The sequence below is a fragment of the Anthonomus grandis genome, chromosome 20, assembly GCF_022605725.1.
Source record: "Anthonomus grandis grandis chromosome 20, icAntGran1.3, whole genome shotgun sequence".
In the NCBI taxonomy this organism is placed as follows: Eukaryota; Metazoa; Arthropoda; class Insecta; order Coleoptera; family Curculionidae; genus Anthonomus; species Anthonomus grandis.
The window spans coordinates 579,004-596,911 of NC_065565.1; the positions used below are offsets into that span (position 1 = coordinate 579,004).

At 33.8% G+C, this 17,908-nt stretch overlaps 1 protein-coding gene and 1 pseudogene across 1 annotated transcript; both read right to left on the reverse strand.

Moving 5' to 3' along the window:
* Positions 1-695: 695 nt before the first annotated feature.
* On the reverse strand, positions 696-1,457 carry LOC126747933 (uncharacterized). The gene has a single exon (XM_050456913.1). It carries the CDS (start codon positions 1,455-1,457, stop codon positions 696-698), a length of 762 nt encoding a protein of 253 aa, XP_050312870.1.
* A 9,859-nt stretch (positions 1,458-11,316) lies between these two features.
* On the reverse strand, positions 11,317-16,610 carry LOC126747934 (uncharacterized; annotated as a pseudogene).
* Between the last annotated feature and the right edge of the window lie 1,298 nt (positions 16,611-17,908).

Below are 17,908 nucleotides of genomic sequence, written 5' to 3' on the forward strand. Positions count from 1 at the left end.
AGGAGGTTGAAAATGCCAATTAATTTTTGACTGAATTAAATAATTTTGAAACTGTGATGATTCGATGAGACCTCGTATATTTAACATTTCGTTGTTGCAGCCCACAAAGTTAGCAGCATTATCGGAGTATATATCAGTACAGAATCCCCGACGAGAGATAAATCTTTTGAGCATCGCAAGAAAACCGTCACTGGAGAGATTTGTAACTAGCTCGATATGACACGCCTTTGAGGCTAAGCTAACGAAAACGCAAACGTATCCCTTTATCACTTTATTTGACCGGGTTTTGCTATCCCTTAACTCGAAAGGCCCGCCATAGTCGACCGCAACATGTAAAAAACGTCGCGCAATCGTTACACGAGCTCCCGGTAAAACGCCCATCTTGGGAGATATTTCGCTATGGGGGTTAACCTTAAAGCAAATTACACATTTTCGAACGAAGTTTCTAACTACTTGCTTGCCCTTTAAAGGCCAGAATTTTTGCCTAACGTGTAATAATGTTCCTTGAATACCTGCGTGAAGAGATCGTTTGTGTTCGAAGTCTATGATTAAATTAGTCATGTTACACATGTTTGGATGGTAGTAGTAAAGGGTGTTCAAATAAGGACGCTCGAAAGTTAAAATGGAAAAAAAAGGAAAAAAAAATTAAGTCAGCACTAAAAGTCTATATTGATTGTAAATAGCATTCGACGACATTATGTATGGAAGATTATATCGTTTAAATGGCCACCGCGACTGCGCTGTACAGCGTGCATTCGCATGGTCCAATTTTCGAGCACTTTTCCGCACATTTCAGCGTCTACCTGTCCGAGGACGCGAATGATGTTGGCCCTTAATGCTGCAATTGTTTCTGGCTTATCCGCATACACTTGAGACTTCACGTAGCCCCACAGGAAAAAGTCTAAAGGCGTTATATCGCACGATCTTGGTGGCCAGTGCACATCGCCGCCGCGCGAAATAATGAAACCGTTGAACTTTTCATGCAGTAAATCCAGCGTTGCGCGTGCGGTGTGGCACGTAGCGCCATCCTGCTGGAACCAGATGTCTGTTAGATCCATATCGTCCAGTTGAGGCCACAGGAAATCATTAATCATGGCGCGATACCGATCTCCATTGACCGTAAGCGCGTTGCCCATAGCGTCCTCAAAAAAATATGGACCGATTACGCCGCCAGCCCAGAAACCGCACCATACAGTCACTTTAGCAGGATGCATAGCAATTGAGCAAGTCACTTCAGGATTTTGGTCAGCCCATATACGGCAATTCTGTTTATTGACATAACCGTTCATCCAGAAATGCGCCTCGTCGCTGAAGATGATTTTTCGTGCAAATGCAGGGTCGACTTGCAACTGCTCTAGAGCCCATGCGGCAAATGTACGGCGCTGTCCATGGTCTTGCGGTTTCAATTCTTGCGTCAATTGAATTTTGTACGCGTGCAATTTCAAGTCTCGACGCATAAGTGTCCATGATGAGGTCTTTGGAAGGGCAAAGAAGGAAGAAGAAGGGCAAAGTTCTTGTGCACGTCGCCGCAATGACTGATGCGGGTCTTGACGCACGCTCTCTCGCACAGCAGCAATATTCTCGATTGTTCTTACTGTTCGTTGCCGTACGGGTGTTGTTTGGTTTGCCACTGAGCCAGTTCTCTCAAATTTATTGAGCAGACGTCGAATAGTAGACTCAGCAGGACGGCCATGCGCACCATAAATTGGACGCAATGCGCGGAACGTTTCACGAATCGAACATCTGTTTTGATGATAAATTTTCACAATTTCCACGCGTTGTTGAATCGTGTACTGCTCCATGATAAAATGTCAAGACTAACTTAATAACCTCACAAAATTTGGCAGCTGTATCCCCACCGGTTTGGGCGCGCGCGCCGTTCAAACATCGAGCGTCCCTATCTGAACACCCTTTATTTCCTTGGACACTTCTTCAATTGGCTTTAAAATTTCCAAGACACCTTTAATTGTTTCCATTTCCAGTCCGTCTATCATAGATGGGCCCTTACTATTTTCTAGCAATATTGGTGCTACATAAATTGAGTTTTAAAAACCTTTCCAGCATATAATAAACTGAGTTCTATCTCGTAGGAACTGACTGAAGTAATTTTAAAATGTCCTCTTGGGGTTGAGCTTTTCTCAATTTCTCAGCAGTCACTACGCTTTGTTTGAAAAAAGTTATAATATTTTTAACTTTAATATTGTCGGATTCAACAATTATTTTAGAAGCAACAAGATCGAGGGTGTGGGCAAAGCAGGGTAAATGTTAACTTTTTCCAAAAATATTTGCAACTGCTTTTACCATGTTGGCTCCATTATCCGTGACAACAGCAGTTACTTTTTCGAGGTCTATTTTCCACTGCTCACATATGTTTTTTAAACAGTTGCCTATATATTCTCCTGTATGACTCTCATTTAATTCATGAACACCAATTGTAATACTATTTAAATTATTTTCATAGTAAAAATGAAGAGTTATTCCTAAAAAACTTTTAGTGTTGAGTGTGTCCGTCCATATATCAGATGTAATAGTTAAATTTTCAATCCCTTCTAACCTGTTTTTCACAATTTGCGCTAAAATATCATATTTATTATCAATAAGTTTCGTTACCATTTTCCTGCTAGGTATTTTATAAAGTGGTGCAATAGTTTTTAACAAATGTCTGAAACCGTCTTTTTCAGTGGTATTAAGAGGCATGTTGTCCTTCGCTATCATGTATACTATGGCATTAGTGTCCCGATCAGATTTTTCTCCACCTAAAAAATAGCCAATAATTATGAAAAATGTTTCATAAAATATTTCACAATAAATTGTATTACCTGAATACGACTTTATTGCAGCAAAAGTATCGGATATTCTTGGCTGGAATTGCGAGAATGAACTTGATGTAGATGAAATGGATTCAATATCTGCAGTATTAGGGTCACTGATACTAGCATTGTATTGATTTGCAGAGTTACTTGCCACGGTTCCTGAAGATCTTTTTTCTTTTTTTTTTAAATTTCAGGAGTATTTTTCTTCGATGAAAAGTAAAAGGTATTTTTTATTATGTGTACATGCGAAACTTTTTCTCAAAAAAGGGATTTTTGTCTTGACAAATTGCTAGTAGGTATTTTAAAAGTTTATAAAAAGTTGAATAAAAAATTTGACGTATGTAAAAAATAGGATTAATTTCATTAAGTGCACCCCTCATAAGCCCTTAATTCCAAATTCTGCAAATCCAACCCACGCTCCAACTGAAAAACCTAAAAAATAATAAAACGATTTAAAACAACACTTATTAAAGGGGCCCCGAAAAACAAAACACCCAGTAATACAGTAACTCCTTTAACCTTAACTCTACCTTTAACACCTAAAAATTAATAAAATAATGTCCTAAAAATAAGCCCTGAAGAGTTAATAATTATTCCTGAATTATAAGAAGTCGTATCTAAAACCGGAAATATCAAATGCAATTTTAACCCAAACTAAGTTTAAAACCTAAAAATTATGGAATCGTTAAAAACATTTCTACAAAACACCATCATTAAAGGGTCACCGAAAAACAGAACACTTATTTTATCTATACATTAAAGCGGGTCCCCGAAAAACAAAACACCCACCATTATTTACATATTCACTCAAAATCTCATAGGGGTCATAGTCTCATATAAAAAAATAAAAGGAAGCAATAATTATTTAGAACTTTACTTACCCTAACCTACCTACCTCTTTTTTGTTAGTTGCCATTTGATTTTTTTCCACATTGTCATTGTACTTTGGATGTCGCCTTGTAGGATGCTTCCTTAAATTTGTGGTCCCTTCAGAACTTTTAACTTCAGCCAAGCATAATTTGCAGGTTCCGCCGGCATTGGTTTTGATAAAAACTTTCCACACATCACTAGAACGAGGCATAATAATAATATGGCATAATAATAATAATTATTATGGCGTAAACTGTTCACTTCACAAATATAATTCAGATGCAGATGGCCAAAAGAATGAAAATAATAAAAGCTGGGGAATCCTGGAGTTCCCTCAACACAGCAAGTTTTCGCATCTCGCTTCTCCTCAAATAAAACAAAAGTCAATACGATACGATATATTATAGAACATATAGCTGCAACCTGCAACACATCGACCGTCGAACAACAATTGCGTGCGTTGTGGGTTGCATCTGCCAACACTACTGATAAACATAAACAGAAAGACAGAAGGAAACAGGAGTAAATCCGTGCTTCATTCATATTAATTTATGTGGCATCTTTTTGATTAAATTAAATTTATTTCATAGCATTCTTCGATACGGGATACGATAGGTACTGCATAAAACTCAAACGGATCGGACCGTATCGTACGTTAAAGTACCGGTACAAAATATCGAGTATCGGAAGAAAAAATACCGGTACTCGAGAAAATGGTATCGTATCGCACATCCCTACGATATAGATTCATTAAGCACTGTCCTGCGTGAGCGAGTAGTTCCGTTCAGATGCGGGCGGTGCGGTGTGGCCAATTCGGGCGGCGAGTGTTGTGTCCTCTGCGTTGCGTTTGTTCGTGCACAAGATATGGCGACTAGACTTGATCAGTCTTGCAAAAATGGGTTGGTCGAACAGACGTAAAATTTTACTGTGTGAGAATGTGGTACTTAAGGTGCGAGGTGTCAGACGAAGAAAGAAAATAAAAAAAAGGAATTCAACAGACATTATTTTTTTGGAAAGAACAATATTTGGAGAGTTTCACCATTTATATGAACGTTTAAGAAGTTCTCCTAATTTATTCCATAACTATAGTAGAATGCTACCCTCAACTTTTAATTATATCGTGAACGCTATAAGGCCAGAAATACCGTACAAGGCAACTAATTTCCAGCGACCAATTGTAGAAGAAAGACTCATGTTAACTTTAAGGTATGTAACAGAAATATTTCACATTTCTTTTTTTTAACGTAATTAACTAAACACTAACTTAAGACTTAAAGGTTAATATTAGATATCAGTAAAGCATAATAGGTACATACATGTTAATTAAGGTAGATATTCGTATCTTAAATAATTTCCTGAACCGGTTTCTTGACCACTATTATAGGCTGAAGAGTGAGGCGAACAGAGTGGTGTAGATACTGTAGTGCTTGAGTGCGATTCATTATTTGAATATTGGAAAAAAGGTGCGTTTGAAGCTTAGTTAATTCTTGTACCAGCAAATTTTGCACTTGAGTTCAAAAGTTTAACTTTTTCAGCGAGGGAAGCTTTTTGACATGCGGTAAAAGCGATTTAAAAAAACTTATGTTCTCATCGTCATCATCTGCTCCTATTAAAGCATCAAGTTTTCTTGTCTCAAGCTGCAACATGTCTCTTTCAAAGTTGTACTCTTGATTTTGTAGTGTTTTAGCTTTACGTTTTCGTGAAGACGGTACTTGAATGGGGTTTATTGGGGTATTTGCGGCAGGTGTGTTCTGTGTTCTCAATGTTTCTAGATCCTGTATTGTCTTTTGTAACCTCTTGGTTTGAGACTTTTCCTTATTTAACCCTTTCGCAACGACTTTATTTTTTAAAAAATGGTTTTGATTTTACTAATGGGATATATATGTCCCACACGAGCTGATGCATTCAAAATACGAGTTTTAAATTTTAATTTTTTTAAATAAAAAATCTTGTTATAGGATAAGGTAGCTTAGAAATAAAACAAAAAATTGCTTTTTATCTATTTATATAAGCGTATAAAAGAAATACAACCTGGGACACGGGTGTCCCACTAGTAATGAAAACTAAGTAAACATCGGGACAAATGTGTACCACCAGATAAACATAATACATAAAATTTAATTATAGAAACCATAAACGCGCAAACTATTTATGGTATATCGAAAAACAGTCCGCGCATAACGGAACTTTGCAACCTGAACACATAGTTTTTGTACGTTTTTCGATTTTTTTTGACGAGCACGAATGGCATCTACGTCGAGTGGTTCCCTGAATAGGTAAATGATCGCCAACATTTACCATATTTCTTGACGAACTTGAAGGTCTGCCAGTACAACGTTTCCTTACCATGCCTGCATTTTCTCTTCCCAAATTAATAAGCGATTCAACTAAGTTAACTAAAAAAACTATAAATGGAACATCACGATTGTGAGCTTCTTTGAAAAGTATCCACGCATTTGTGGCTGAAGTAAGAAAAAGTTTATAGAACACCTTTCTCCACCATTTCTGTGACTTCCGGTCTATATCATAAAGGCCGGAGAGTTGATCTGAGAGATCCACTCCTCCCATATAGGAGTTATAATCTTTGATTGCTTTGGGGCACGGCACTGTAGCCTTAGTTCCATCCTTCTGTCGCCGTTCTACAGTTTCCATCTCAGAACTGTGGCAGTTTGAGAGAACAATTACTTCTTTTGAATCTTTCCATAAGTATGCAGCAACACCTACGTTGCTAAATAAAGAGCAAGAATCGCCTTTCTTCATGTTTTGTTTAGCGACAAAATATTCAATTTTTGGAAGATTTTTTCGTTTTGGCATACATGTACTCACTGCAGCAAATTTTATGGAAGACATCAATGAAACAGAAGCAAAAAATCTATCAAAGCATACCATTACCTCCCGGTCTCTAATAGACTTACATAAGGTCTTTACAACCCGTTCACCTAATCCTTGGCCAAGAGTGCTATCTGGAGTATCAACTTCTTTCCCGCAATATATGTTCATATCATATACGTAACCAGACTGTGAATCACACCTTTCCCAAACCTTGATGCCCCTTTTTATTGGTTTTAGAGGAAGATACTGTTTAAGAGCTGAACGGCCTTTGAATTTTACCATAGACTCATCTATGCTTTGAAATGTGCTCTCCGAACGCGCTTTTGAAAACGTATGCTTCAAACAGGACATTACTTCTTCAATGTAATAAAGCTTTCCTGAATTTTCTGGACGACTTGGATTATTATAATACATCTTAGATGTAAGAAGAAGAAAACGATCGCGTGATATGGCTTCTTTTATAGCTTCATTTCCAAGTGACTTATTAGAGGACCAGTAGTTTGCCATGCACGGTACTTTGTTATATGCCATAACAATATAACACCCCAAAACTATCATGATCTCATAATGATCAGTTGGAGCATATGCTTTTTTTGTTTTGACTTCGAGAATTTGTAATCTCTGGTTGGTGCATTGGGAAATAAACATAAACAGGCTTTTAGGAAACAGTTTGAAAAAACACTCCCGTTCAGACGATTTATGAGTTATGTCGGAATACAAAATGCTAGGGATTTTTATTTTTGGTATGGTTTTTGCTGGCTGGAATAAGCTGCTACTGGTGGTCCAATGAATGTTTGTAGTGTCACAAATTGCATTTTCAGAATTCTCCTGGTTTTCTTCAATTACTTCAGGTTCAATAAGGCTTTCAGGGCTTTCGTTTTCAATGTTGGAAGTATTGTCGGTACTACAAATAATTGCCAATTCATCCTGGGAGACTCGTTTTGGCTTCTTCTTTTTAGGTGAATCCATTTCAATATCACTTTCAGATGAGGGCTGGTACTCAGAGCCGGAATCTTGAAAAGGATCTTCCATATCTGAATCATCGGATAATCCATACTGGTCAATACTCATAGCCATTTCTTGTAATTCTTTAGGTTTTAGCGGTTTTCTACTGCAAGCACAAAAAAGTAAGCATCAGCTGATGGGTTTTTAAAAATATATATCATGTAGGTCTTCACCAAACATAACGACTATGTGCTGTATATTTAAAAATAATAATGCTGTAATTATTATTTTTTAAACGTACGTACTGTAAACTGTAATAAACGTATTATACAGTATTATTTTTATTATATTAATTTGAATTCTAAATACCTATTGGAACTTTTTATAAAATTATTATGTTCCAATTTTTACGAGGTGTAGAGGCATAAATTCCAACCGAAAAATATCAAAAAAATATTCACATATTCAAAAGGCTTACTAACTTTTTGTAATTTTCAATGATTTTTTGCCTTATAAATTGACGTTATAAGAAACATACAGCTAATGCTTAAATTTCCACTTTAATCTTAATTTTACGACTGGGACATATACGTCCCTAAATCTAAATATCTGGGTCTTATTTTATTCAAATACAACATACAATATTTTACCTTAACTAAAACTTACCTTGTCATAGTTTTAATTCACTTTTAAAGACAAAAAAACACCTTTAATAACCACAAAAACAAGAGCGCCACTTAACCGCTTGTTTACATTTCAAATTTACTATCCAATCTAAGCTCAAAATAAAGCCCACGAGTTATATTTAATTTCAAAAACTGGATAATACTACTGGGACAACAGCCGATATAAAAATAATACATTTTTGACCCACCCGTTTGTAAAAAGAATTGCCTGGGACATACCCACTAGTATTTTTTAAACATTTAATTTAAAAATAAATGCGTATATTAAAAACAGTTTTTTTGGTGGGACACATATCACCCGTTAGTATCGAAAGGGTTAATAACTGCAGTTGAATTTGTGATTCAGTAACAATATCTTCTTCCGTATCCCTATCCCTAGCTTGCGATTCATGTTGTTGGGACTCACGTTCATCCTGTTCATATTCTTGAAACTCCTGTTCGGCAGTACTTCTATCCTGAGATATTGATACGTTTCCGTCCATTTCCCTAGGCGTTACTATACGCTTTAAAAATTGCATAGCTGCGAAGTGTAACCAAGACCCGGTATATCGAGACTCTTGTTCTGCGCTGTCGCCCGATTTTGGTTTAGGGACTTTTTTTAGCTCCTTTCTAAATGTATCCCGTAAATTTCTCCACTTCCCTTTAACCGCTTCTTCTAAAAATTAAAACAAATCTTTTTTTTTTAGGTACAGCAGGCATACAGTTTAGACAAATAGCATATTCTTATAGAATTTCAAAGTTGTCTAGGATGTATAGACGGAAAACATATCAGAATAAAAAATCCTGCTAATTCTGGTTCTATGTACTACTGTTACAAGAATTTTTTCTCTATTGGTTTCCTTGCTGTCACAGATGCTACCTAATAATTTGTTATGGTAAATATTGGCTCATACGGAAAAGACAGTGATGCTGGGGTTTTTGATTCTTGTCCAATACGACGTGGAATAGAATCAGGAACAATTCCATTATCTGAAGAAACAACACTACCAGATTAAACAATTACAACACCCTTTGATTTTCTTGGGGATGAAGCTTTTCATCCCATTTAAGGGAGCATTCATTCCATTGAGGAGCCTGTATTTTATTGGGATCATGCTGTGCTTCATAAGGGCAAGTTCAAGTTTTATTTAGGTTTTTTGTAATTATATGGCTATAAGTAAAAATTAATTAGACATTTTGATGGTGCAATCGCGGTTTAGTCCAGTCAAAACCTGTTTTTTTTTTATTTTAAATTTTGTTTTTAAACATTTTTAAATTTTCTTATTAAGGGGAAAAAAAAATTTTTGAATTGAAAAAAAATTAAAAATATATATTTTTTAATAAAAAAAATTTTACCTACTGTGAGAGAGATGAATGGAATTTTCTAGTGTAAAATTCTATGTTGGCAAATCAAATTTGAGAGGTGCAGCTCAAATTTATGGGGAAACTGTAAGCAAAAAGATTTTTCTGGTGCTGCAATTAGATGTTGCTCATAAAAAACTGAAGAGTAGTTAAAAGCCATAAATGATGTAAGAAAACTAAAAATAGAATAAATAGTGTTTTCAACTTTAACTAAAATGCATTTTTTAACATACTTCTAGTGTAATGAATATTTTTTAACTAATTCCGGGATCATATGTTTTTCATAGAAATCGGTAAGTTTTGGAGTCATATGGTGCCAAAGGTTTTCATCTCTTTTGATAGTCTCGATATTAAGCGGTTGTTCATCATTAATATATACAAGAAAGTAGCACAAATCCTTCTTACGAATATTAAGTTGCCCTTGGACCTAAGGAAAGAAATATATAAGAAAAAAATATTTATCTCTATGTTTATATGGAAAAGTATCAATTATTTAGATATCATTTACCTGGTAATAGTACTGATGCATTTTTTTGAGCCTTATAACTTCTTTCCCTTCCTCAAATATTATCTCCATACACAAAGTATTATCAGATTTAATTGCTTCAGCCAGTGTTTTCCCCGATTTGTGGATTTTATGCAGACACTTTATTTCGAGTATAGCACCATTGTCAGTCACCGCTATATTAAAAAGAAACTGATAATTAAATGTGGCCTCTACTAATTTATTAGGTCGATGACGACCCTGTTGCTTATTACTTTATACTTTTATACTGGCTATTATTTTCATTACGACTAGACGATACTTGCCATCAGGGGTAGCTCCAAGATAATTAAAATTTGAGTCAATAAAAATTCCACGTTCCTTGAGTCTGATTTGGGTCTCATGAGCGAATCTTTCACGAGCCACTACTCGTGCCACTACGCTTCTTTGACTTTTCCATAATTAATTGCAGTACTCCTTAAATTGGTGGGATACAAAATTCTTCGTACCAATTTGTTTGGAGCAGTGGATGGCCTTCTTTTGTATACTTCCCTAAAATTTGAAGCTGTTAGTCTGTCCATGCGTTATTGTTCGTACAATTTATTTCCTCATTGGCCAATTGTTTTCTGCTCAATTTCTAGAGCATCCGCAGGTCTTACCTAACAAAGAAATAATATTTTCAATCATAAACCAAAATACTTAGAGCTAAGCAAATCGTACCTTAAGTCTGTGTAGAAGCCTTGTTCTTTCAGACATAAACTCTTCTTCTGTGAGAGATCCTTTTATGGCAGCTGAACCATAACCTGAAGCTTCTTTGCATCCCTTTTTGGTTTTTTTCTTTTTTGGTGTCTTGATCTTCATCTGAACTTACGGACCATGTCATATTCATGACGATTCTTAGTTTGGTTCAGGTACTTCTGGAATTCAGAGCCTGGTGATGTTTTTGTTGTGGCCGTCCAAGTTGTGCTTTGCCAATCGGCACCTTTATTGTAGCGAAGACCAGACGAATAAGCTCTTGCTTGTAGAGAACCTTTTTGAATTGTCTTTAACCGCTTGCCAGCGTTAAACTTGCGGAGCAACGACATGAACATCTCAGCTCTATTGTTTGTCTCATTTTCAATCAGTTTGTGGCCCTGGCTTACCACAATTTGCTGTAATACTTTCGTTATGTGATTGAAAATGCCAGATATTTGCATTTGGGCAATTTTATTACTAACGTCCCCAATGTTTTCACAATAAGAAGGCTGACAGTTATTGTGATCTCCAAAAACATGGTAAGGACCATTTTCCAATTCTGTCTTGAGCTTTTCCGGATCCTCATATCCATTAATAAATATAACTTTTGTTATGTATCTATATTTTCCAGCTCTTTAATGGAGTTTGCAGTCAAAAATTTTCTACCACTGGCAGCAATAGTGGAATAATTTTTGATTTTGTATAGCGCAAATCCATAATTTTTAATTACATGGTTTTTGCATGAAATTTTCCTTAACTCATTGCTGTAAGGTACAGTCTGCTGAATTTTAGCATACACACTTCTATCCCCATCAGCAATAAATTGCAAATATTTTAAACCATGCATGCGAATACTTTCTCGAAAGCCTTCGCTTATAATATCTGCCTCCATAGCACCAGATGACACATTCCAATTTTTAAAACAAAGATGCTCATGTGGTTCTTCATCCTTGTTCTCTGCCCTTGCACAAACACAACAATATTTGTTTCTTACCCCAAGAAATAATATTTTGCCAGTGTATTTGCCTATTATCACAGCCTACAATAAAAAACAATGTTTTGCCTATGATAAACAAAACATAGATTTACATGTATATTTTATTATAATGACATGATACTTACTACTCCAGATGCGGCATTATAGTTATGACCGTAAGATCTGTGGCTCCAACCACCATCAAGTTATACAGTGATCCACGGAATTCCATTATGATCTACATTATTAGTAGCCACAGCATTACGTCTCTCTTCAGCTCCAGCATCTTCTAAGCTTTTCCAAAGCACCTTCTTTCAATCCTCAGCAAGCTGTTCTTCCAAAGTGTGGTACATTTTGAAAGACAGAGGAGGTATATTCAGTGTACCTAAAAATTCCGTCATTGTTTTATAAGTACTACCTCCATATAATGTTGCCCAAACACAACCATAATTTAGTTGGACACGAACATCTTCATCACCTTAAAGAATAAACAGTTACTAAAAAGTAATCATGATTTTCAATATTTTGTAAACCTTTTTGAGTAGAACATTCAGTTTGATACGAGCACATGTTGCATCGAAATACTATGGTACTAACAAGTCCTTTCCGTTTCTCTTCATGTACTTTGAGAAGGCCCAGAGTGCAATTCTGGCTGTGTTTAAATTGCAGCTCCATACAAACTTCTGCAAATTCCTCTACTCCAACAATTCTGTTGCCAGTGATAACTGAAGAATCTGGACGAGGCACTCTTTCAATTTCAAGTTTATGTGAATTAATTCTGTAATAGAAAATTTATGTATATATCAATATATTATATATATATATATATATATATATATATATATATATATATATATATATATATATATATATATATATATATATATATATATATGACTATTGGTCTTACTCATCAAATTCTTCTTGACTCATGAAAGAGAAATCATTCAATAAATGATCATCATGAACAGAATCATTCAATGAAAATTCGTCCGTATTTGCCAATGAAATGCTGCTGGAAATATTTGAATAATCATTCATCATTGTTGGGAACTCGGGTACATCTTCAATCAAGGACTTGCTAAAGAAAAAAAATCATGTCAGTAATATACGTTCCAGTTACATACACCACAACGTCTTCATCATCTTGGGAAAATGACAATGGAACCAACACGTTTGACATTATAGTGGACCTGGGTTCCTCATTAGCAATTCTAAAAAAAAACATTCCAAATGTGAAATGAATAAACAAAAACCGTCTGATATTATATTTTTACGTATATTTTATATCATAGTCACCTTGAAAAAACATTTTTAGCAATAGCGTCAGTGCTATCGTTGGGTTTTGCGTAGCTATGATCCTGGGCTACACAACTACAAAAAATTAACATTCTTCATTAGTGGAAAGTTGATATCTATGATCATTGATGAACATATTTCAATTGAAATACACTAACATTTTAATTTCCTTCAGCGAAAATTATATACAGTGCTTTTCTTTGAAGTCCCCCCCCCCATTTATTTTTTGAACGGGTCAAAAAAATTTTTTGAAACATGGCATAAGTAAATTGGTCTATAGATACTATTTTTCACTGTAAACTAGGTAGTTGTAAATTCCAAGATGGCGGCTGGGCGACATCTTGAGAAAAAATTTTAAATAGAAAGCGGGGTCGTGTGGTACCTCATTTTAAAGGTCTCAATGAGTACTTTATAACCCTGAAATATTAGACCATATCTTAACTCGTTTCAAAATGGCGGCCTAATAAAAAAGTATTTTTTTTTATTTTAACGTTTTACATTTTTATGATTTTTGAATAGGTAAAAATCAATGTACGAAAATAAATGCGTCACCATTTTATTTTGACATAAAAACGACAGTTCTAAATGTCAAAATAACACATAAGCGCCATCTTGAATAAATTAAAATAATTTATTCAAGACCATCAATCCACGACCGTCACTATCTTTGCCTGCATAAATATAGGCGTTGTATAAATATTGGGTTCTTGCATCTGTTAGTGCCATTATTTTTATGCCATACTTTTCTGGTTTAGAGGGAATGTACATCTTGAATCTACATCTGCCTCGAAATCCCACCAACATTTCATCTATGCAAGCATTCGCACCTATCGTATAGGAGTTTCTGGCATTTTCAATGAATAAGTCAAATAATTCACTTATAGCAGCTACTGGATTTTCCTTCTTTCGTTCTTCCCTGTCATCTGAATCGTCGAATCGTAAAGCTGTTAATAGTATGAGAAAACGCTCTTTAGACATTACTGCTCGAAAGACATCCCTGCCTGTACCATCAGTCGCAAAAAAAAATTAATATTAATTTAATAAATTATTAATTTAATTAATTACTTTATTATTATATTATAATAATAAAGTCCAATAAATCTTGCCGAAAAAAGGAAACAGCGCATTTCCGCAGGAAATTTTATTAATTCTTATGTCCAAAAAAATATGGAAAATGCAAGGCAAAGTCAATTTTTTATATAAATGATTTCAGCTTTTCTAAAGTGTGAAAATCGGAAATGGCGCATTTCCGCAGGAAATTTTGTGTATATCTTTGTTCACAAAGGCCATTTTATGGCAAAAATATATTTTTATTTTTAATAACTGATTTCAGCTAAACAAAAGTTGAGCCGAAATGTATCTGTTTTTACAAGATTTTTTATAAAAGAAATTTTAACGGAACAACTGAAGGTTAATACTAATAACATATTTTTTTTCTCTTTTCAGTTACGCTTGCAAAATCACACTGGAAACGACTCAGGAAACATAAATACAACTAGCATTAACCTTTTTTCAACTACTATTGGTTGAGCATGACAGTTCTTCCAAGATAGGTTTACTTTATTCTCTATTTTACTTAAGACATAATCAAATGTCTTAATATTCATTCGCATGTACTCGAGAAAACGTCGACCATCTTTTCTTAAATCCTTATAAAGACGATGGAATTCTCCAAAGTAACTTCGTTTTTTATTTAAAGGGTGTACTGACATCCTTGGTTTATTTTTAATTAAATACCACTTTGTTAAGTTAGAATCTAATAAAATATCATCCTCATCTGACGATGATGAGGCCATGTTTAAAAGTAAAAACAAATTACTACGGAAAACGTACTGTGCGCCAACGTGGACACTTGTCGGCAATGCTTTGTGCGAGGCAGGGGCGATACTATGGTCAGAGAAAAACAAACCACCTTATGTGTGTTTTGTGTGGGTGGTTTGTTTTTCTCTGCTATGGTATAGGCTTAGGGCGGTGCGCCGTTGTGGACGTACCCTTAGCTTTCACGAGTATTATATATTATATAAGAATGATTGCCCACATTATATGATAATTGTAGCATTCTATTTTTACCAATCAGATTCATACTAATTTTTTAAAAATTAAAAATATCTTACTTTTCTTTGATACGCATTTATTTCAAGTAATATTTTTTGATAAATTTACATGAATTTTTAGGGTGTTGATGTCGCTGCAAATGGGCCAGAATGATTGAAGAGAAGTTACTTCTATATTCGCGTTACAAGAAAGAAGGAATTATACTTGTATTGGGACACTTAAAATGTGGATTTTACGTAGGGACAAATTCAATAATTTCAATTACAGAAAGGCTTTCTTTATATCCGACAATAAATGTTTCTTAACAAACGAATATTTTTATCGGATACTAAACGTGAAAATAGGGTTTCTTTAATTGTATAGTTTCTCTCTTGGCAACTCATGCAAATGATACATTTAATAAAAAAATCACATTTATAAATAATTTAAACGATACCTTCATTTAGGGATTACTTAAAAATGTTCCATGTTTGTTCTTCAGATAATGCATAATAAAATAAGTAAAAATAAATATCTTATGTTTATGTGGCAATAAGATCCAACTTCAATCAAAATGAAAAGTTGATGACATGGCATTTTTTATGAATACATAATTAAGAAACTAAATTCAGTACATTCTATGTTAAAATTATAATTTTGTAACCATATATTTTCATTATCATTACGAATCAATCGAAATTATCATTACAGTGTAAGCTTTTTACTCTAAAGCGTCTGAATTTTCAGTACCTCAAATATATTTGGAAATACTGTATACAACTTCAAATAGAGGCAATTTTATGAATAAAACTTATATCAATGTTTTTAATTATTTATTAAAAATAAAAATAATAATGTGTACCGCCGTTTCCACGGCGACGGTGGCCACCGCGGCCATGATCCGCCCCCTTGGCACTGCCCCGCCTTGCAGGTCTCCTGCCTAATAGAAAATATTTCATTAAATTTTCATTTCTATTTTAATAATTTATACAGGGTGTCCAAGAATTCCACGATCATATAACAAATAGTGAGTGATAAGCTCAACTTAGTTTTTTTTTTAATTGTAAATATTATTAAAGAAGGCGCTTCAGAAAAACATATTAGACTATTAATTATTAAAACTTAACATTTTGTTATTTTAGATTATAATTTTGTAATTTAAGTTTATGTAAAATTAAGTAATTTAAATTACAATCCATATGGTATTTGGCCACTATAATCAATATACTGTAATTAAAATTGGACACCTTATGTTTTCAAAACTCAGATAAAAAGATATAGTGAAAAATATATAAGATCTCTTCATTATTTTATTTCACTCTATAAATTAAAACCGTTTTAGTTTAAAATATCTAAAACTTACCATTGCTTGCCGTCGGCCGGTTTTGAAAGAATTTCTTTTTTAATTATTTATAACAAAACTAGTGACGATCAATTAAAAATGTGATATTTAAAAAGAAATTAAATAAGACAAATTACATATTTTTGTATTATAAATTTCATTTATATCTTTTTAAAATATAAAAATAAGAATTAAAATAAAAAGGGCTGCTTACCACTAAGGCGTTAACCTGCTCTTGCTGGGCCTCCAACATTCTAAGTACTGGAAAAAAAAGTAAATGTAAGCATTATACTTTTTAGGTATTACGAGTATATTAAGGTAATTAATTATCCGGCATACTTCTTTTTCATAACATAAAATATCATTTCAAAAAAATTAAAAATCCCATTTAAAATTAAAAAATTGAAGTAATTTTGGAAAAAAATTAAAGAAATGATAAAACCAATAAAAATAGTTAATCAAATCATAGTCATAATTGCAAGTTTTACTTTTTCAAATTAGAAATTCATAAAACATCTTTTTTATAGTTCTTTAAATTATTATTATAGTTCGATTATAAAGTCTCTTATTTAGACAAGTTGACAATTTAAAAAGTTAAACATGTTTATAAAATATGAAATCTCCGTGTTTTTCAACTTTTTCAGAATTAAAAAAAAAATTATTGTTACGTTTGTGGTTTCGAACTAATATAAATATGCCATATAGTCTGGCAAGTGGATCTGAAACAGCGACAGGAATGTGGGTCAAAATATTCGACGTTGCCACGTTTAACCTCAAAACGTAATTGTGCGGCACTTACTTTCTAATAATATGCAATATAAGTCTTTTTACAATCACAAGATATAGAGGGTAAAATGTTAAGAGTTATAATCTAAATAGTTATTCCATTTTGGCTTTAATACGCAATTGTTTTACCATTAAATATGGTACAATTAAATGTTTGTCCAAAAAATGGATCATGTTTAGTAAATCTGGCAACATTACGTTCCACCTCTACATTCCTACTTCTACTCCTCTACTTCTTGTATAATAGGGGTCAGCCATTATGAACCTGAACGCTTGTGATTGGTTTCCCTCGCCGCACGTGTTTTTGTTATGTATTATTTCGACAGTTCATTGGACAGCGTCTTTGTCACCTGTTTACAATGCTTGCTGCCGTTTCAAAACATTGATTACTATCGAAGGGTGGACAGTGGCGTAGGTTTTATCGTTGATTTTTGGATTCCGTTTATTTTATATGTTATTTATTATTTTGTTTTATTTGTGGCTATTAATTAAAAAAAACTGATATTAGTGTTGTGTACCTATAAGTAGGTAGGGTAATTTTCGTAGGCTTGGAGTTTCACTGTTTTATTACTTACATGAAATACCTAATATTTAATTTTTTAGTTTGTTTTATTATTGTCTACATATATACGAATAATAATATTTATTATAATGAATAAATTCACTGAGGGTAAGGTCCTTCATAGTCAAACGAGGGAAGTGATAGCAAACGTTTACAGGTAAGTTATAATAATTTATTTTAAAAAAAGTGAAATACATTGTGCC

What these genes read in the sequence shown, in the direction of transcription:
- LOC126747933 (XM_050456913.1), bottom strand. Translation starts at nt 1,457, where the DNA reads ATGCGTCGAGACTTGAAATTGCACGCGTACAAAATTCAATTGACGCAA.